This window comes from Hippoglossus stenolepis, chromosome 18 (assembly GCF_022539355.2).
Source record: "Hippoglossus stenolepis isolate QCI-W04-F060 chromosome 18, HSTE1.2, whole genome shotgun sequence".
NCBI classification, from domain to species: domain Eukaryota; kingdom Metazoa; phylum Chordata; class Actinopteri; order Pleuronectiformes; family Pleuronectidae; genus Hippoglossus; species Hippoglossus stenolepis.
Genome location: NC_061500.1, coordinates 8,401,219 through 8,422,858, shown reverse-complemented (window position 1 = coordinate 8,422,858; position 21,640 = coordinate 8,401,219). Strand labels below are relative to the sequence as shown.

At 42.5% G+C, this 21,640-nt stretch overlaps 2 protein-coding genes across 5 annotated transcripts; one reads left to right on the top strand and one right to left on the bottom strand.

Annotated features, from left to right (window-relative positions):
• Positions 1-168: 168 nt before the first annotated feature.
• Positions 169-12,174, bottom strand: slc20a1b (solute carrier family 20 member 1b). 3 transcript variants are annotated; one of them, XM_035184574.2, is made up of 11 exons: positions 11,885-12,174; positions 10,137-10,855; positions 9,678-9,818; positions 8,834-8,919; positions 8,439-8,535; positions 4,880-4,999; positions 3,302-3,580; positions 2,559-3,180; positions 2,228-2,413; positions 2,020-2,104; positions 169-1,859 (listed from the first exon to the last, which is right to left on the bottom strand). In XM_035184574.2, exons 2-11 carry the CDS (start codon positions 10,483-10,485, stop codon positions 1,704-1,706), a joined length of 2,121 nt encoding a protein of 706 aa, XP_035040465.1. In that variant the 5' UTR covers positions 10,486-10,855; positions 11,885-12,174; the 3' UTR covers positions 169-1,703. The 3 variants fall into 3 exon arrangements, with proteins under 3 accessions (XP_035040465.1, XP_035040468.1, XP_035040467.1); XM_035184577.2 differs by lacking the exon at positions 11,885-12,174 and adding an exon at positions 11,674-11,837; XM_035184576.2 differs by lacking the exon at positions 11,885-12,174 and adding an exon at positions 11,377-11,492.
• A 3,183-nt stretch (positions 12,175-15,357) lies between these two features.
• stard7 (StAR-related lipid transfer (START) domain containing 7) lies at positions 15,358-20,482 on the top strand. Of its 2 annotated transcripts, none has more exons than XM_035184873.2 (9): positions 15,358-15,486; positions 15,798-16,284; positions 16,636-16,799; positions 16,935-16,984; positions 17,436-17,546; positions 17,735-17,817; positions 17,921-18,020; positions 18,102-18,186; positions 18,331-20,482. In XM_035184873.2, exons 2-9 carry the CDS (start codon positions 15,821-15,823, stop codon positions 18,498-18,500), a joined length of 1,227 nt encoding a protein of 408 aa, XP_035040764.1. In that variant the 5' UTR covers positions 15,358-15,486; positions 15,798-15,820; the 3' UTR covers positions 18,501-20,482. The 2 variants fall into 2 exon arrangements, with proteins under 2 accessions (XP_035040764.1, XP_035040765.1); XM_035184874.2 differs by having other exon boundaries at positions 15,370-15,673.
• Positions 20,483-21,640: the final 1,158 nt, after the last annotated feature.

Sequence of the window (21,640 nt, the reverse complement as noted above, 5' to 3'; positions counted from 1 at the left end):
GGGACACATTTGCTGTACAGGATTACAGTATTTCAGGACTAATTTGGGGTCGTTTTCCTGAGAAGATGAACTGTTTGAACCTAGGTTCCAACACTTTGCACGGCATTTGTCAATATATACCAAAGCTTTCATATATTTTAAATCAGTATCAAAGAAAAGTTCAACATCCAATTTTTCCATTTTTATTTTTCATTTGTTTTTTTTAATCCACAAATATGGACCAAAGTATGTTGATGTGTATTAAAAAAAAGAAAACAAAAAAACATCTTTGGTATCTAAGGGAAAATAAAACAATTAAGGCAACTACAGCATCTATAGGTCTGAAATGCATTTAGTTCTGCAGCCAGATGACACCACACTGGTGGCATGCAACATGTCTGCCCTTATTCAAACAGGGACCAGATCAGCTCCACACCACACCACTCACTCAGTTTACTTCCAGTTTCAGGTTCCTGTTCTTCCCCCACTTTGAAATATTTTTAATTCAGCGTTTCAAGAAGCCGGGGGAGAAAGAGGAAGGCCGAGAGCAACCCAGTTTTGTCTTGGGCAGGTGCAGCATCCACAGAGAAAAACCAAACTGGGAAGAAGCCGACGCGAGGTGAGCTTGAAAAACCAGGCTGAAGCAGGTCTAAAGCATTAAACCATCAATGCAATCAAGTTTTCACAGGAGACTTGAGGTCTTGTCTGACGGCACATTTTTGCTTTAGTCGTCATTCTGAGGTTACATTTCTCAAATTCAAGTAACCACGATATTTCAAGCAGTTATTTCTGCACCGGTCAAGAATGTAGAGCCTCAGGAGATTCTAATTTCAGAAGTGGAGAGCAGATCATCCATTCACTGGAACAATTAGGGCCTTGTCATTTCCTGACAGAAGCGTGTCGACTTCTTCACATGAATGATGCAGGATTTTTGACAGCATTCTGCAGCTGGGTATCCAGTGTTTACAGTTAGTGCTTCTATCACAGCAAATTACTTGGACAACTATCATACAGACCAACTGTAGCGCTGCGAGTGTGGTAGAAAACTTCTTCACCAGCTTCGAAATTTAGTGTAAAAATCAATTTAGTTCTACAACAGCAGAGAAACAATGCCCTTTTTGGGGATACAAGAAACCCAGATTCAAAATATGAATTATTTAACAACAAACACTTTGAATTTGGGAAAACACACATACACACCAATAACCTCGTTTTTCCCCCCCCACCTACACATACCCCTTTTGCATCTACATTACTTTCAACATGTGTTATGATGGGAGTTACATCAGCAAAAGGCTAATACTGCATTTTAATTGTTCATTTCTTTCTAACGTGTAACACAAAAATTAAAACAGCATGATTGTATATACATAAATTCAATGTAAAAAAAGAATGGAAGAATGAGTATTAGAAAAGAAAAAAAAAGGAAGTCAGCTGATGCTTTTAGAATAATTCTTTACAGATCGATGATATGAAAAAGCAAGTCAGAACAAAAAAAAAAAGCAAGATTCCCACTGGAAGTAATGTGGGCCAATTGGAACGAAGAGCAAATTCTAGGTTGAAAATGATGCAGCCGAGAACCACAAGCCCATATCACGAGTCCTTTCAACACTTTTTTTTTTCTCCTTTTTCTTCCAAAGTTGTTGGCTTGAGGTAAGCAATGTATTCTGACCTTCCAACGTCATTCTGTTTCTCCTCCCCTGCTTGGGGCGCAGCAGAATGTTTCACAGGATCCCGTAGATGAAGATGGCCATAATGGCAGCACTGATCAGGCCAGAGATGGGCACAGTCACGAACCACGCCACGAAGATGTTTCTGAACAGACGCCAGTCCACTGCCTTTCTCGAACGCAGCCATCCAACTGCAACCACAGAGCCCACCTAGAAACACAGCCGCTGTCAGACAACTTCCTCTGTATATTTGAAATGTTACAAGTCATGAGGAGAAAGTCGTTCCACAATAGGACCGTCTACCAGACAGATTGTAGCCGCTCCTACAGTCTCAGTGTACCTGCCAGACCACAGTGTTTGACCAGCTTACCTTGCAGTGGGTCGTGGAGACAGGCAGGCCAATGTTAGAGGCCACTACGACAGTCACAGCTGAGGCCAGTTCAATGCTGAAACCACTGTGGGGGAATTAAAACAACACTGAGCATGTCTGCTAAATTCAAAGACTGGTAATGTCTGTGGAGGATGTGGTCTTATGACTCAGAAGAGGAAACTGAATCAGCACTGTCTGAGGGTTTTACCTTGAGGGGGTGATGGGGGTGAGGTCCTTGCCCATGGTCTGAATCACTCGGCGACCCCACACCCAGAGTCCAGCGCAGATGCCCACGCCTCCATACAGCAGGATCCAAATGGGTGTGTCTAAATTTGTATTCACGCTGCTTGTTTGGTAAACCAGCCACAGAGCTACCAATGGTCCAATGGCATTACTGCAAAGGAAAGACTGAAGTCATTACAAGAATCTGACTTTGACTTGAACTTTGATAAGTAAAATTCTCTATAACGGTATTTTTGAGAAACATGCATCATCCTGATTACTGATAGTAACACATTTAAAAAAAGCAGTCAGCATACCTAACGTCGTTTCCTCCATGGGCGAAGGATCCGAAGCAGGCAGTGAGAATTTGCAGGAACTGGAAGAGAGTTGAGACTTCTGGCTTGTCGGCCTCCAGGCCGTCATCATCCAGAGAGCTTTGGCTGCTACCTGCATCCTCATTCCCAATTTCTAACGTCACCTCACCCTCTCCCAGGCCCTCAGGTGTTGTGTGCTCGGCCACAGCATTGCAGTAGCTGGTGTAACTGTCCATACGTATCCGCTTCCTCTCCTGTCCGCCCGACCCTGGGCCCTTGTCACCATCGTCGGTGGCACGGAAGTCCGCTTCTTTATGCTTGAAGTCTCCGTGCATGCCGATGATGGCCATAGTGTAGGAGGTGTAGCTGTTGTTGCGCCGGATTGGTCGGTCATTCCCCTCGCCCATGCAGTCGCCGACTTTGGCCAGGTGGAGCTTGTGCAGGAGGTCCTTGTAGAGGCCTGAGTCCTTGTGGACCGTGTGGTAATGGCTGTAACCGTTATTTGGCAACTGTGCTGGCCTGTTGAACTGGGCCTGATTGCGTTCAGCGTTCGCTGAACCATTGCTGTGCTGAGTTTGCTGGTTGTGGACCTGGACTTGACTGTTTCCCTGAACCTGTTTAAGGGCTTAATAAAAGAGTAAAAGATTAATTAAAGCTTGTTAAGTGTGTGTCACTTCATATAAGTTTTATTGGTTAGGGTTTTAATTACATATAAATGTACTAACAATGTTTCTTGGCAAACATACCCCCATTTGAAATGCTGTAGTCGGTGTCATCAGAATCTCCGATGTCAAATGCCACCCTGCGTTCCTTATTGTCGACATCGTCAGAATCTCCAATGTCAAACGCCACCCTGCGCTCCTCAGAGGGAGCTTGGGGTTCAGCAGAGACGTCTTGATTAGCAGCCGGGGTGATAGGCGTTGATGTCTCCATGGCAGTCTGTTTCAGGATTGGACACTGGGCCTCTCTCACCTCTCTCTTCTCCATCAGGGGGCTCTCAGAGGGGCTGGAGGACTTCATATCTCCTAATAGGGGAGGAGATATTGTTGGCTTGTGTCCAAACACATGCATACACATTGCAGCAGAGAAATACAAGCACAGCACGTGTTTCCTTTCAACCTAAAGTTGAGGTGAGTTGTGAGAATTGCTTAACCAGTCAAAAACCTTTTGTCCTAAAATTGCAACATTACCCAGGTTAGGTGAGCGCCTGTGTTCACAGGATCAGATAAATGGATCATGACCTTACAAGGAACATATTTACACAACCGCCAGCAGCTTGACTTATGAAAGACGATGAGACGGCTCACATGACATTTGTTTGTGGTTTTGAAGCGAAATCAGATACTCAGTGCCAATATTTTCTATGTGATAATCATAGGAGTCTGACTCAGCCGATCACACTGTGTCATGTTAAGTAGTCAGAACCCGAGGTGTCTTCAGCCTGGGCCATCTCCCATTAAACGCACAGCATGTCACCACCTTAAGTCAACCTATGCTTATTTTAGTCAAGTAGGTAAAGACCAATTAGAGGATCACTATGACCCAATTAGGCTGCTTGTCTACCGGACGTAGTGATCTAAATGGACCATGCTTTACAGATAACCCTGCTGTTTCTATGTTAGTATAAGAACACATGACAGGTAAAGTCAATATTTATCAAAGAATATGTTAAGGATTCTGACTCGTGGAAGAGTCAGATTCGTCTCTGTGACAGAAAACTGGTTTATCCAAATGGCCCGGAGAAAACTGAAAAGCCTACTCTAAACTATTTTTTTTATATATACAGTTCTGTAACATTAAATAGAAAACTACATTTGTGGGACTATGACTGGTCAGCCGTTTAGTAATGACCATTTAAGGTAATCCAACATTCTTCCCAATTTGCATTCATTAAACCTTTTATGACTCTCAAAACAAAACAAAAAAACCCATTAACAATAGAGGGAAGTACAACACATTCATGAAGGTCTAAACTGAAAAGTGCTTCCTCTCAACACCAGTGGCGAAAAAATTCAAATGAAAGCTCTCTACTTTTTACTTTAATCCGGGATTATACGACAAAACTAGTGACAGTATTTTCAGATGATTTTCATTAGCGAACCTCCATAATGACAAAGTATCCCTGAGCTCCATTTGCTGGATTAATATGATCCCTCTGTGTGAATAGCTTCAGGTTACATGTGCAGGGCTAAATCCCTCAATTGTCTAGTGGTTTAAGAGAGGAAACCCATCATTTCAGTGGTCAACAGAAACTGGTGACGACTGGGATTTGAAAACTGAGGTATGAGTTTGCCCTAAAATGTAAAATGTTATGTGTGACTTACGTTCAATCTTCTTCTTGAGGCGAGGGCACACAATGAACCAGACCACAAGGCCAGTGAGCACAGAGCAGCCCAATGAGATGAGCAGGACGACCCACCAAGGGATTTTTTCCAATCCCAGCACTGAAGGATCGCCATGTGCCATGGATAGAATCAGACAAACACACACACGCAGAGAGAAAAGCAAATTTAAAAAACAAGGCAGCAGGTGCTACCTTACAGACCTAAGAAACTAAAGTTTATAAATGTGCAGTTTAATAAAACTATAGAAATGTAGGGCTGATATTTACCAGTCAATGTGAGGCCTTATTCTAATAAACATAATGGCACAACTGAATGGAAATTATGTACTTAATGCTTAAGAATTAAATGCAGTATAATGACACTGAACCAGGAGTGACATCTTTTGGCATTACATGATTGGCTGCCAGCATTGACTCTTTGTGCCACGTCCTTGTTAAATACAGAAAGCATGAGTACCCCTAGATTTGAACAGTTATGCAACACCTGATAGGTGAAAGAGCAAAAAAAGTCACAATGACCCCCGGCTGCCCCGCTAACAACTGCACAATGAGTTCCTAAAAAGGCAACATCAGGGAGAAAAGGGGAAGAGAACAGGGGCAGTCATAAACCGGAGCCGTTTTCTATAGCAATAAAGGCACCTTCTTGCCAAGACTGCAGCAAAGCTAGTGTAGCAGTGAAGCAATGCAGCACATGCTGAGAGAAAGCAACTATTTAAATTCCCCTGGGGACACAGTCGTCTTTGTCATACAGAGTATACAATACAGCAGCGTGGTTAGGAGAAAACAAAAAGAGGAACTGCTGAAAATTCCAGCAAGACCTCTGCTGAGGTGACCTTGGGCATGCATAATAGAAAAGACATGTCTACTAGCATGGGACTGTTTGGGAAGTTAAAGATAAACAAAGGGAAATGAGGGCCATGGCTTAAGCGATAAGTGTCTTGTCCGCTATGTTCAGTTGAGGGCAGAGTCCACAGTGCATTCTCTCCACTGAGTCACGCTGCAGCATGAGACTGCGGAGCATCAATAAACTGATGTTTATTTAGTTATGCAATAACTCACTCCCTTCAGGAGAGGATAGGCATAGGAGGAAAAACTGGAAGGTGGCTGTGTAAGAGCTGAGGCCCCCGGCCTTCACTGGAGTGCATCAGCACACATGTAGGGAGACGGCCAGAGACAGGTGTAGTTTGGTTGAACACCACTTATCGTTGAAATAAATCCCAAGGAGGACCAATATATGTAATGGGAACAAAAGCCTGAAAATGACAAATACACCCGACTGCAACTCTTTGTCACTGTGACTTGTTGGTGGGGAACTTCTTAAAAAATAAATCCAGAACCTAGGCTAGGTCTGATAAACACTCCCACATAAAAGGGGTTGATTTATACCACAGCCATGCAGTGGGATGAATTGGTCTGCACAGGAAATGGAATTTAACCACGTCCTGCACCCCTCCCTGAAACCTCTGTATCCCATTGCCTACATTACACAATAACACGTTTGTTGTTTTTTCCCCCGTTCTAGTATGTGCAACTTTCCTCTAACCTCTAACCTCAATTACAATGACGGCTAAAGTGACAGTTTATGACTCACTTGGCAGGGAGCCTCTAACTATTTGTCTTGAACCTAAAGGAGCATTTACCTTAAGTATTAAGATTAAGTGTCAGCTGCACTAAATATTGGCTCTGAAAGGATCTGTAAGCTCTCTCCTAAAACTAAGTATTTTCTCAGGATACCAGTTGACAAAAGCAGCCTCTGAGGGCATCCAGGATTCTGTTTCAGGACCATGTCTCGGGTTAAACGGAGACTGTCATGTGAGTATTAGTTACATTGCTGATTGTTTGATGTCCCCAGAGCAAACAACGCCATCGGGTGTTTGTTCTTTTAAAGAGTTACCCAGGCAGAAAATGTGTATCCAGCTAAACACATTGAAGTTTGTCAATGGTGTGAATGGGTCAAACTGTACAGTCACCATGACATTCAGCTCTGTGAAACAAACAGGGGTATGCTGAGACAGTATATAGGCATGCATTCGCCTCTATGACACATCTCTGTGAAGGCAGCAGATGTATTATCTCTGGGATGACTAGTTTCATTTCATACTGATTTAAGAAGCTGTAGATGTTCATATCCAGGTGATGGACATTTTGAAGGGGCTCACAATAAGATCATAATTCGAATTCAGGGTTGATTTTCACTTTACAATGACTGGGGCTGCAGTGGAGTGACAGCAGCTGAGTGTTTTATAAGGTGTGAAGAACCCAGGTCACACTAAACCTCATCCACATAGGGTCAACAGCTGACCCTCAAATTCTTTGGCCCAATGCTGGATGAGGTCTCTGGCACTGGTGTATATATTGAGTATTGGAATGTGCTGTTGGATGCCTGGTGTCCAATCACACCACTATGATAGGATGTGGACCAGGGAGAACACTGAGTCCCATCAGAGGAAGCCAAACATACTGTTCTCGGTTAGCTGAAGATACTGCATAAGAGTGCATATATCAGCAATAGACGGCAACAATGAGCTGCTGTTGTCCTGAGTATTAAAAACCAGGCCATTTTGTCTGATTTTGAAGAATATTCTTTGAAAAAGTATTTTAAAACAAAAAGGACTACAAAAAATTAGCTGTGTTGCTTTGTGATGATGAATCATTAGGAGACTGATGGTGCAGTAATTGATAGGGATTGTGTTAAACTGGCATTTCTGATTGAGGCTTTAACAATGAACATGATGACAACTTGTCCTCATCTACAGGATATAGACTATATGGATGTTTTGATGTAACAGACAGTGGGTTGTTAATGGGTCAAAAATGTGATCTCACACCTCTTTTTTCTGTGAGGTACCCAAGTACAGGTCCTCGAGAACAGTATGTTGAGGTGTCAGGGACTTCACACAACTGTACAGAATGTGCCTCGCTAAGCCAGGTTATGGGCTATGCTGGAACAGCAAGTGATCTCCTCTTTGAGTGCGCTGATGTGCGTGCACACATCAGCGCACCATATCTGGTCAAACTCTGGCCTGTAGCAGCCATTTACTGGCCCAGGCCAGCTAACATCTTGAACTGTTAGGTCCTGTAGAGAGAAAAACAAACAAAAGGAGCAAAAGTTGCTCGTTTAGAAAAAAATTGTTTAAGGAGGATGACAAATATTCAGAGCATTACTATGCTTATTCTGAGCAGCAGTACAACTACTGGCAGCAGATAACTAAGAACATTTCAAATACCCTGTTAACTCTTGACATCACTGTCTGTGCCCTTCAGAGATGGAGGAAAAGAAGTAAAGTGAAATCTTATTTCCAGCTCCCTGTTGTGCTCTGCTCTAAAAACTTTATTGCAGCTATGACCCACATACAACCACAAGCAAGACAGTCAGAAAAAACATGTTAAAATAAACACAGCTTCGGTGAAAATGGTAAACACAGCCTGGTTCGGTCTGGAATACGTGTGGGCCTCCGGCTGTCTGAGGGAGCAGTTTATTTTAAGCTGTGACTGCGGGCAGGCATGCAGAGCAAAATGACTGAAACAATGATACTCACTCGGAGCTCCAGTGTACATGATGGAGAACACGTTGATTCCCAGAGTCACGGCATAGAAGACAGGCAGGGCCTTCAGTCCATTAGGTACAGGGTCTTTCTACAGAAACAAAGTCAAGCACAATGTCAGATATAAAACTGTATCAACAAAAACACCCAATTTTGTTAGGAGTTTTATTTTACTACTGTGCCCTTGTGATGCCATTCTCTGTAACGTAAGATGAGGATAAGGAACTGCATCACAGAACAGAAGCTTTATTTTTGCCTGGTTACAAACATTTCCCAATTTCATTTTGAGTGTAGGATAAAAGTCAAGGGTTGAAACTGACATGTCGCCCTGGAAGGTTCTCAGTTTACTCACACAAATACATGTACTATCTAGAAGGTAGTCTGCTTACCTTGTGTAGGATGAACACGCGCACAAAGTAGAAAACCATGCCTGACATTATTCCAGACAAAAGGGGACTCAGGAACCATGAAGCAACTGCAAATTAAAAGAAAGTACAGCAAGTCAGTCAGATCGCCTTATAAAATCCCCTCTCATTAGTGGTAATCTAACTGTAAACTAAAATTGTTTGTTTGAAAATGATCTCCTGGGAACTGCAATATCATATCTTTTTGGGGAAATTCAATACCTGTTAGGAAGTAGTTATTTCAGGTGAGGTCTAAACAGGATATCCTAACTCAACTTTGCCATTTTAAAGTAGACATACTTTGGCTATTTTGGCAATACAGCTTCTTGACCCGAGGTGAGTCAAAAGGGAATCATCAACACTTCATTCAAACAATCAATATGGGTTTTTCCTGTGACCTGAATATAAAATTTAACCGAAGAGAATGATGTCAGCATTATTTTGTGATCTTTCTAAAATGTGTAAACAGTCCTGGTTTACGACTTGGGAATATAGACCTGAAAAATACTGCATACCAACAATTAACTTTCAACTTTAAATGTGCATCTGTTTAGTGCCATTCACAAAGTTATATGTAAAATTATTGCATGTTCAATGACAGATGTCTCTACCTCTGAGGATTTAGCTCTGAGCAAACAACTCCTATTCATAACATCATTGAATTGTTGGCCTAGATATAAACGCCTTGCACACAAAATAACACGTGTTAATGTTTAACAATAACACTGGTGATTAAGCGCTGTCTATATTTTAATAAAACCTATGATGCAATTCAACCTAACAATTAGTTTTGAATTTCTCGGTCATGTGGTTGGCGTGTCACACTTACCGATACGGACCAGTTCCAACCACTTGACTCCCTGCTGGCCTTTGGCAACCAGTGAATAGCCAATAGTAGCACCAACAATACAGTGTGTTCCAGAGATGGGGAGCTTAAGGAAGGAGGCGGCCAGCTGCCACACAGCAGAACCTAATGAGAATGAATAATTTGATCACATTAGACTTCTCAGCCACTTCATACACTTTTATAGACTTAAAAAAAAGACACATTAATAAAAGGCTCACAGCAACATAATATAAACTAATACAACTAAAGCACAATTTAAAAAAACATTAACATTTGCTGTTTATTGCAGATTCACAGAACGTTTTTATTGACAGCTGGAATCTGTAATTTTGTAAGCGAAGTACTTTTGGCATTTTAGTTTAAGATCTATTCTCTACATTCTGCTAAACCCTAGGTGTCTCTGCTTGCAGGGGTCAGTGATGTTCAGCTGAAGATACTCACCAACCATGGCACTGACAGATCCAGCCATTAACACATGCTCGGAGCCATTGTACATGTTCACGTCGATGATGCCCTTCCGGATGGTTTCGCTCACTTTGGCCCCAAGGAGCACAGAGCCCAGGGTCTCGAACACTGTGGCCAGAATGCAAGCCTGTCGCAAGGTGACCACTCCAGAGCCGACAGCTGTGCCAAAGGAGTTGGCGACATCATTTGCTCCCACGGAAAAGGCTAAGACGAAGGCGATGATGAAGCCGACAATCAGCAGCCACATGTACTCAGTCAGAGGAGTGTGAACTACCGCGACTGCAGTACTGGCCAGTATTATTGACATTGCAGTTGTTGAAACCATGATTGCAGGCTTATAAATAATTGATTCACAATCTTAAAAGGGAATAAATGTCAAAAAATATATATTAATATAATGCTATTTCTAGACAGCAGCTAGTAAAATAAAGAGGTACCAGGTCAAAATAAATTATTTGCTTCTCTTCAGGTTCACCCGTCTTACACGGGGTATTTCTGAGATTTAGCAGTGCAAACTTGTAAACGGTATATCTGGGACTGGCCAGACAACAACTAAGGTAAACAGTTGTGATGTGGGCGTATTGTTATCCTGCAATTAAACTGGATCTGTTGCTTTTCTTTGGGCGCTGGGCTATCAAGCAGAGTGACATGACAGCCATTGTGCAACTGTAACTGCAGATGAGCAGGGGTGCATCCTGGGGAGACAAAAGACAGAGAAGACTTGCTTTAATAACAACTTCCTCCTCAATACAAAGAGGGGGGGGTTGCTCGGCTTCTTTAAAGTAAGAAAACACCGTGGTGGTAAAAGATAGTAAACGATTGTACCGGAAGAATTTTTATTAGATGCCTTGTTTCGAAACGCAATTGGTGGCCATCTTTTGTGTGTGTCGCAGGAAGCAAGCGGCTTCTCGCAGGACACCAAAAGTCATGTGATCTATCTCGGACACTTCGCTTCTACTCCCGCTGTCACCTTCCGGATCACCGATGACAACATAACGCGTTATAAGATGAAGGCGTGTCTCATCTACTAGGGGGTCTCATCGTATTCCTTGCGTGCGCACGTGTCGTCATCCATTCAAAGAACACAACCCCGAGCACGAGCTCCATCTGTTCGCACGGTCTCACGCGACTGAACAGAAAATAAAACAACTGGCCCGGTTTAGATTTAGCGTATTTTCCTCACCAGGCGATAATAACACGTTACAACACTTCTTACGCCTGTTTTCCGCGGTATTCCGTGAAAAGGGGGCCGTAACTTCAGACCGGAAGCGACTCTGTTTGGGCAGCACCAGCCTCCCACGGACGGACTGACCGGCTGCGCAGCCTCCGTCGTGTTGTCAAGCCAATTGTGGACACACAGACAATACTGCTAACATTAGCTCTAACATGAAATAATAGGGTTTCGCTGCGCCATTAACCTTGGGACGAGCCAAATGTTGCGTAGACCTTTGCGTCAGCGGGAAGTTACAGATACACCACTTTTATCTATCATCGACAAAACAAGATGTCTGACCTTTAAGTGTCCGCTTACATGTAACGTTACTACCTGGTAACTAGCCTGTTACCTCGGAGGACGTAGCGCAGCGGTTTGTTGTTCTTGCTAGCGGTGGCATTAGCTTCGAAGGGGGGCGACGTTCACCCTGAGTAACTTCGGCGAGTGAAGCTGGGAGGCGATGTTTAATTCTGACAGTGACGGGAAAAATGTCGAGAGATGAAAAACTCACCACACGTTGCAGTTGTCGGTGCCGGGAAGAATAGCGAGTGCTCGACAGGAAGCTAGTGAGAGCGCGGAGTTACGGCGTTAGCGCGCGCGGGATAATGACCTAAACTGATTATGAGATTGATCCCTTTCAACAAAAAAAAAAGCTGCCTCGAGTTAAAAGACTAAAATAAAAAGACTGTCGTCAGAGTCGATGTGAAATAGATCCGTGTTTTCAGGAGCGTCTCAGTTTGAATGGGAGCCTCGCGCTGCCGCATGTGTAGAACTCGCTCGTGCCGGTCTGAGCGGGGAGGTTCTACTTTATTGGATACACCCTTCCGGAAGCCACGCCCCCTACACCGATGTCATCACGGCATTTCCCCCCCCCTCCTCTCCCTCACTCCTTTTCTCTCTCTCTCTCTCTCTCTCTCTCTCTCTCTCCCTGTCTGTCTCTCTCCCTCTTTTTTACTCATCACGCGCTAAGTGCATGGGTGTCTTCTTTTTCTTTTTTTTTTTTTACAGCATTGCTTTTCTCTATATTCCTGCACTTTAGCTCAGCCACACACACACCCGTTGAAATCGGTTTAAATACACTGTCACGACAACAAAATTATGTTGTGCTTTTTCCTGTCTGTGTGTAATTTGTTTCTGTTTATGTTTCAGAAGCATTTATTTTTTCTGTTTTTTTATCTGTGACGCACATTGTAAACTTTTTTTTTTGGAATGCTATATAAATAACGTTTAATATTATGTTCTATTATTAGTACAAAGACACTCACACACAAACCAGACATAACTGTATATTATCTAACTATATCTATACATACCTGTGTAATAATTAGGTAGATAACTATACTGTCAGAACAAATTTTCTACTCTTAACTTTGACATGCCAACTCTTTCGTAAGTATCTTTAATGTATTATTATTACTATTAGTAGTAGTAGTAGTAGTAGTAGTAGTAGTAGGAGGAGGAGGAGGAGGAGGTACAATTTTGATATATAGATTATTCAACACACATATTTACACCTTCACCGACACAGTGCCACACCACTGCAGGACAACACGCAGTGTCATATTAGGGCATCTATCCAGGCCAGTGTTATTGTCTGCACGAGCTGTTTAAACTGTCATGCAACCACATTTCAAACGTAGACTCGGGGGTAAATAGACATAAGCTACAGACAGTCACAGTTACCCATAGTAACCAGTGGCTGCTTACAGGGAAACAATGCCACATCAAAACAGAATAACAGCCGGCGGCGGTGATGATGATGTTGACTGCGTTACAAGATTGCCATTCATTCAAGTGCATTCAGTCGGAAATGAAAACAACATTCACTTTCCAACAAAAGTCGTTTTCTCTTGGGGGATTGTTCTTTTGTTGCGTTCATCAAGAGAGACGTGGTGCACTGAATGAACGGGGGCGCTTAAAATGACAAAATGTGTCGAGAGGAAAAAAAGTTTCAACTGACCAGACAAACGTCACATGGGACATTGCTGTAATAGCAGCCTGTATTGTTATTATTCTATCACGAGCTCACTTATGTCTCCCACTACTTGACGTCATGTTTCATGGACATCATGGAAAATTTCCTCTTCCCCTCTATCGGTTGGGAAATGTTCAGGGTGTAGGCCGTGATGCGTGTAATTACGACTTTTATCCGTGCACCTGAAGGCAGCATTCCACAAAGGAAGGAGTGGCTGCTTGTGGCCTGTCTCCTCATGGTCTCTGTTTTTTAAAACAGTCTGATGGCTCTTCCAGAACAGTTACACCAGCAGTTTCCAGAAAGACCACTAACACCAAAACATCTGTGTCTAGTCTAACTGTCTCACACTAACAGCCAGACTCTTTGTTTACTCCCTTGTCAGGAACTGGAGGTCAGTTACAGAAACGTGACCTCAACTTAATCACAGATTAGATTATGGTGGGACTGTCAATGTCAAAGAAGGACTCAGAATCTATGGCTGGTGTTTGCATTGATAGCTTCCACTCTAACATGCTTAAATAGGCAATAACAGACCCAATTCAGAGTCTTAATTTTGGGTTCAGCACTTTCTCTCAGTGTAATAAAGCAAATATCCTGTATTAAAATCTTCTGCTCAAGCAGTAAAAAAAACTAATGATTGTGTGTGGATATTTGATTTCGAGGTTAAGTACACTCAGAGGCACGAGTTTCTTCAAAAACATCTTCGTCCCATGATCTTGTGATCCTGAAACCTGCGGCACACATATGACTTCAAATGAAACGTGGAAGCACAAGAGCTGGAGGGTTCGATGAAGTATTTTCCGCGGTTGGTTGTAAGAATAAAATGTGTCAGTAGTTATTTCATTAGTCCAGACCTATTTTAGTCAGTAAAGTTGTTTGACAAGTTATGCTACATTAGATAACTGAATGAGTGGCTGAATAAGTGACAGGGTTGGACAAAGGGAAATGTGATACATCTATAGGCCACTGTCTTCATTGATTCCTGTGGAGTGTCATGATAACATGAATAAAATAAGATAAGATAATACTTTCTTATAGTCCCACAATGGGGAAATTTGCAAGAGTCAAAAATAGGCATCTATAATTAATAATAAGTAACATGCAATACTTAAGTGTAAGGATAATAATACTTAAGTGTAAGGAAATATAAAAAATATAGAAAAATATGAATGGAATAAAAACTAATATATGCAGTGTAAATTAATATTGCTCAGTTAAAAAAGTTAAACTTTCAAAGCTGAGTGTATTGGATATTATAGGCTGCCTCCAATGTTCAGAACCATTGATCCCAATCTTCTCATGTAATTATTTTTGCAAAGTTCATTTTGTTTTGTCTTAAACTTTGTATTTTTTAGCTTGTACACCCACTAGAGTTTTGCAGACTGGTCTATGAGAACACTCCTATTCTCCACACGGTTGAGTGGCGCCACCTGGTGTATATTACTTGGACCTTTTAACTTTTAATAGTACTTTTTTTTCTGCCTGTGTCGACTTAAATATAAAGGTTTGTATTTTTCTTAAATATATTAGCCACTGCCTCCAAATGTTTCCCCATATTTTCATTGTAAGACTATGAAAAAACACAATTCTGCTACTTTCTCAATGACAACAAATGGGTATTGATTCATACAGATTGTTTTTGTCAGATCCGTCAACAAAGCACAAATGTTTCCCAAATAAAACTAAATAGGTTTGTTTGGACTCAGAAGTTAAGCTGCTGTCTTGTGAAACAGCCTCGAACACGTGTGGTTGTGCTGCACAGGACGACTTCCTCTCCCTGGTGTGGCTCCACACACTGATCCGGGATAAGATTTTAAACCCTCCGTGTCCCCCGGAGCCGTAGCAGCAGCTCAGACCCAAAATCTGATCCCAAATCAGCGGAGAAACACGGGCACAGGAGAGCTTTAGCAGCGAGACAAGCGCACATGCTGGCGTCACGTCTGCTGCGTTTTAAGACGGACTGCCGCCGCGACCAATCACATTTACCCTGATACAACGGACGTCCAATGAGCGGCCTCTCCGGAAGCAGCGAGGCGGCCTGTCAGAGTGGGTGTGTGGGAGGCAGCAGGAAAAGGAGGTCAAACGTCCTGCAGGTTGAGTTTTGAAAGCGTGTGGTCGTCTCCAGCTCGGGTTCTCAGGTAGATCGCCGTGTCTCGGGGTCAGATTTGGATCAGAACATTTACAGCAACGCACCAGTGCTGCGGTGTCGGGGTGTGTTTGTCCGGGTCGCGCTAGCAGGCACTTAGCGGAGACAACATTAGCATTAGCTAGCATTGCAGCTCGGTAATAAAGTCAGAAACGGACTAAAACTACGACTTTTGCTCAGTAAGATAACGTTTTCCCGCCTTGTTCGCAGGCAATGCATGCATCAGCCGGGGTTTGAGCCTTTTTAACTAACTGTAGCCAAAACGTGCGTCATCTAGCTGCTGTCTTGTTTTTGCCTTTGAAGATTGTGTCACGGTCAAAGCCATCATGTTCCACTCCGTGCCCCGTCGGCCGATCTGCGAGATGGGAGCGAGCGCCCTGAGGCTCCGGAGCAGCAGCAGCAGCTCGTTCCGGCGGAGCGTCGCGGAGGGCGGCAGGCCGCTGGAGAAGGTGCCGTGGCTGGGCAGGAACGTGGGCCTGCTGCTGTCCTGGCTCCAGAGGGCAGGTGCGGACGAGGCCGCCGCCGCCGCCGGCTCAGGCCAGAAGAGGAAAGGCTTGCTCTCCATATTCGCGGACCACTGCAGCTTCGTGACCGGGCAGAGGCTCCGACGTGCCTGTCAGATCGGCGAGCTGTACTCCAACCTGTACTCCGAGCGCACCAGGTGGAGCCTGGTGGGGTCAATATGGCGCAGACTTCAGAACAAGCATGCCCCCAGTGGGAGACTGTTCGCCGCCCTGGCAGGTGTCTTCATGTGGGACAGCGAGAAGATTCAAGAAGAGGAAATTCGCAGGTTGGGAATGTTTCTCCAGATGTTTGATTTAAATGCTCTGACATACAGCTGGGTGACACATGCAGGGAGCATTAAATGGCTTGGGTATGATAATGCTTCATTAGATCATCATAATTATCATTCAAACAGATTAACTTTTGGAAGAAGGTTGTTAAAGCTATCTAGACACTTTGCAGAATCTATGCAAAGGAGCCTTGGAGTTGGTCTCCGTCTAAAACACTATATACTTGTTTCCTCCAATTTGTCACCCATCTTTATATGCAGTCCACGTATGTCATATTGATTTGACTTTTATCTACAACTGTGCAGTATTGTAAGCCTCCTCTCCTGACATTTACATCCCTTCTGAAGGTGTGGGCTCGAGATACTGGAGCTGGAGGATGCAAAACGCTACAGTGCATCTCTGGGCGCTGCGACTGGACAGCAGGAGTCATGCTGGGAAGTTGTGATTGAGAAGAAAGACTTTAGAGTGTGGAAGCGGCCCATTCCCAACAGTCACCTCTACGAATACAGAGGTCAGCCAACACTCATTCCCCACACATGCTCACTGGGTTTCTGAAACGCAGATAAAGCACACATTCAGATTTCGCTCTTTTGTGTTTTGAGGTTTTCCTGACAGTCAGCTTCCCTTATTTGTGTTTCAATTGCAGTGTTCGGCTCCTACAACGATGTCACACCGAGACAGTTCTTCAATGTACAGGTACAGATTTCCCAGATCTCATTGTGTGCTGCCAGGAATATGTCCGTCTCAATCAATGTAGGAATCAACTGACAAACCCACTTAGGCACTGGCTTACCATAGGAAGACACCAAAGAGTAGGAAAAAGCTACACAGTTCACTCTTAAACTTAGGAAACGTATGAAATATTTGTATTAATTATATAAAATTGTAGTTATGCAAGTATATGTAACTGCTAATAAATGGTTGAATGTTTCATATTTAGCAGTGGGACTTTCACACGTGATTATTTTATTACTATGGATTGCTTTAATGTACAATTAGGGCGGCTTGTTTTGCAATTCCATTACCTAACTGCTCTTGCACAACCTGCATGTTTGCACGGTAAACATGCTGCACAAAAGCAACTGCAACACAATATGCGCTATATTAAGCACCTTGCCCTTGACTTATGCTTTCCCCTTTGCCCCAGTTGGATACAGAGTACAGGAAGAAGTGGGATTCTCTGGTTATCAAGCTTGAAGTGGTGGACAGAGACGTCAGCACAGGGTCTGAAATTGTGCACTGGGCAACACAATTTCCTGTGAGTTTGTGTTGATTGCTATCATGCATAAAGGGATTAGTGTGTTTTGTTTTACCAAATATGTGTACACTCAACACTCAAGTCCAGTGTGAAGGACATTGGGTCAAGAGTAAATAGTAGCCAGGTCATATTCAATAGGTTGTGTTTCAGATAGTCCCTTGTTAATCTTTTTTAATCTCCCCTCACAGTATCCCATGTACTCAAGGGACTATGTGTACGTACGCCGCTATGATGTTGATGTTGACAACAACCTGATGACCTTAATATCCAGGTGGGACTAAATTACAGACTTTTGTAGTGTTTGATACATTATTAAATGAACAATTTCGATTTTTTTGTTGTTGATTTTAATTTTGTATTGTTCTATTGTACAGAGCCGTGCAGCATCCCAGAGTCCCAGAGACTCAGGACTTTGTGCGAGTCCATTCATACCAGTCGAAGATGGTCATTCGTCCTCACAAGTCATTTGATGAGGTCTGTGATCAATGTGTCGCCATAAGAATTAGTTTAAGTTGCACCTGGTTTTGTCGTCACTGAGTCTGTTTTTCTTCTCAGAATGGGTTTGATTACCTGCTGACCTACAGCGACGACCCTCAGACCGTCTTTCCCCGTTACTGTGTGAGCTGGATGGTGTCAAGTGGTGAGCTCCTTTCATTAGTTGCATTTTGTCTGTTAAAATCTTTTTATACTTAGAATATACTTCTTTCCTCACATACATTTTGCGTTTGCCTACGATGTGTGTGTATTCTCTCTGATAATGAGGTCTTATCTTTGCCCCTGACAGGTATGCCAGATTTCCTACAGAAGCTGCACACTGCTGCCTTGAGGGCCAGAAACTTGGAGGTTGGGATCCAGGACTACGTGGGTGTCATTAAATCCAGCGACACCAACCGCCAGCCGAGCCAGGAGCGCCACGGTGGAGAAAACACACGCCCCGGTCAGATCTACGCTTGAGATGGATATTTTGTAGATCAAGGGGGTATGTGGGTGGTGAAGCCAAATCAAACCCTCCAACAACAACTACTTTGGTACATAGTGTAAACCGTGAACTTCAAATGGAAGTCGCAACCAACAGTGAAAGAAGTACACTGGAAGTCCATCCATAGACATGGTTATATTGGTTGTAGAGGAGCTGTCACAGTCCTTTGGAGCAAATGTTGCCATGGAAATTGTCATCCAGACTGCTGCCCATGGCCAACCAATGCCACAGGACATTTTTGCCTCTTTTAGTAACGTGCATCCTGCTACCATTTGTAAGGTCGAGCCAAAATTGCCAATTGTAGAGATGCTGTTTGCAAATGCACTGTTTCTCTCAATTTAATGTTCTTGTTCTTGTCTTCCATTGTTCAACAAGGCTTTACTTTAGGTTGTTCATACCGGCAGCAGCCACATCTCTTTATCAGCCTCTGTGGTGGGATTTCAGCTAGATATCAAGGAAATGGTTGCACAGTAGTGGACATAGAATGGTAACTACAACCAGCTTCTGGTTGACATTTTCACAACAACATAAAACTATGGCCAAGATGAAGTCCTGCACTGAGGCCTCGGCAGGAGATCCTTTCTAACATGTTTCTGCATTTCATGGATTCAAAGCAAGTGGTTTCCTGTTTGCTTGCAGCATGAGCGTTTTGATTTTTCACACGACTGGAAAAAACTCTTTATCCCAATGAAGCTGTTATTGGAACGCATGTCTACGAAGTTGAAAATGTCAAGTGTAGTACTCTTTTGTGTTTTGGGGTTGGCATTGTTGAGGTTTCACTCTATCCACCTCACTGTTTCGAAACTGCCAGTGTTGACAAAACAGCCTTCTGAAGGTAAACCAGTCCTTTAGCATTGGGGGCACAGTGTCTTATTACAACCAAATAAATCCTCAGATGCAATGGTATTAATGCACTTCCAGCACAGCAAACCTTCACAGACACATTCTAATAAACCAGCTCCTCCTCAAAGAAACATTGAGCACTTGTGCCACATAATGATTCGCTTGCATTTCACACCATTTATTCAGCTCAGAAAAAAGTGTTATTCCAGTGTCGACATCAACGGTCACATAAGTTTGCACTATTGAGATATGGCTTTGTGTTTTCTATGTGTTACAATAGGTCTTGGAAATCCATAAAACTGTAACCCTTCCACTGGAACTCCCTGTCCTTATTCAGAGAACAAGCTCTGAAACTCCTGCATTGTGTTTGTATGGTTTTTACGTGTTTTTCCCACTCAAACTCCATTAAATTCATCCTTCGTTTAGTCCATTATCACTCACTATCGACTGTTTGCATGGGGTGTTTTTTTTAATGTACAAAAAGCACCACATGCTGTAGATAATAAAAAAAAAAGGCCTAATAAAGTACAGCGTTTACAGCATAACTATCTGGTGCAAGTATCTTGAAATACATCTTGCACGTGTCAGCAGCATGTAGGGTTCCACTTTGAGTCCCACATAAAGTGTTAATATATCCCCACTGTCAGAACAATGTTCAATTCTTTTCTGTAGTGAAGTATTTTACCGCTGTTCGATTTGTATTAATTTGCAGTTAAACGTGTGCTTGATGTGCTCGAACATGTGAGGGAGGAAATTAAATTTATTTAGATATTTAAATTGTGTGTTGTCAAAAAGCTAACTCACTAATGAGATCTCACTGTCCCAATTGAACAATATTCAACTCTTGTCTATGTTCAGCTTGAGAATGTAGAATTTTGATGATCTGTCAAACGTCGACACCTGCGTGCCACCTGCATCACTCTAATGTTTTTGTGTGTTTCTTCCTTTCTTGTTTTTTTAATTTTCTTACTCTGTTTGTGGATTAATTTAGAAACCGTTTGCATAATTCTTTTGTGCTGGAGTACTTGTAACCCTGTGATTTCAAAAGAGTTACTGAAATGGAAGAGCTACTAATCAGATCAAATAAACTGACCTTCATGTGTGTCCTACTGTCTACAGAGCTCTCTTGCTTGTCAACGTGTCGGTAGAGAAAAAAGGTGATTAGCCTTGTGTTTGTGCAAAGCAGCCGCCGTAGAGCAGTCTAATTGGATAATCTGTAAACCTTAGATTCCCTGTCTGGGCCTGAGGTCAGTGACGGGCTGAATTGTTTTACTGGAAGCCCTATCTGCTCAACCGATCAGCTCGATCTTACAAGATGAAATATCGACATAAAACTGCAGCTGTATCCGAAAGCTTCACTACATACTAATTCTATACTGGATGGGTTGTCCTCTGATGGTCTCTCCATACAACAAAAATACCAAATTATTTTAATATTTATGTTTATATGCATGGGCAAGGGCAATGTGCATGACGTTGGTTGTCAGTCAAAGTTAGTTATATTTGAAAATAAAAAACTACATACAAACCTATGAAATAATTAACATGGAATATATAAACATGAAATCTTCATCATAGTTACTGCCAATATAGTTTATTTTCTAATGGTCAATACTTATTTTTTGCTTCAAAATGTTTTATTTTAAGCTGCATCACCACCTGCAGTGCTTTGAGAAAACATCTACATACTAAAAACCTGCTTAGAATATATATGTATGTTTTCTGGATGTGGGACAAAATCCTTAGAATGATCACATTTTTTATAAACATACAAGTATATCATATAATGTCCGCTCTGATCTTCTATAGCTTGACAAGGCTTTCACTTACAGTTTTTATTGTAGATGAAATTCACAGGTTTTGTTTTGACAATGTGAAGGTTCCTCTAAATGTAGCTTCTGTGATCTATTTTTATTTCCAGGTTAAGTTTGTGCTCAGTCTGAGGTTATCGAAGGTTGAATTCCATTTAGCAGCGTCAGTTTCAGGGTCCTGAAGAGTCACTGTCACACTGTCACAGTTTATTGAGACACCAGAATAGAACACATTCATGTAATTCGACACGACTGTCCTTTTCAAAAACAACTTTATAATAAATACATTTCATAAAGAAGAAATACTGAATGAAATATATAGTAGCGATGGCAGCTGCCGCAAAGGTATAGCAAACAACCTTATTCGTAGTCAGAGTGCAGTTTGACAAAATGAAGGTGAAACCAACAACAACACTATCCATCATTTTAACTCTGGTGTTGGTAAGACTGTATTTCCCAAA

Coding starts and splice junctions, on each gene's coding strand:
- stard7 (XM_035184873.2), top strand. CDS start 15,821: ATGTTCCACTCCGTGCCCCGTCGGCCGATCTGCGAGATGGGAGCGAGC. Junction 16,285..16,635: donor CAAGAAGAGGAAATTCGCAG/GTTGGGAATGTT, acceptor TCCCTTCTGAAG/GTGTGGGCTCGAGATACTGG. Junction 16,985..17,435: donor GACAGTTCTTCAATGTACAG/GTACAGATTTCC, acceptor CCTTTGCCCCAG/TTGGATACAGAGTACAGGAA.
- slc20a1b (XM_035184574.2), bottom strand. CDS start 10,485: ATGGTTTCAACAACTGCAATGTCAATAATACTGGCCAGTACTGCAGTC. Junction 8,920..9,677: donor GTTGGAACTGGTCCGTATCG/GTAAGTGTGACA, acceptor TTTAATTTGCAG/TTGCTTCATGGTTCCTGAGT. Junction 8,536..8,833: donor GCGTGTTCATCCTACACAAG/GTAAGCAGACTA, acceptor TTGTTTCTGTAG/AAAGACCCTGTACCTAATGG.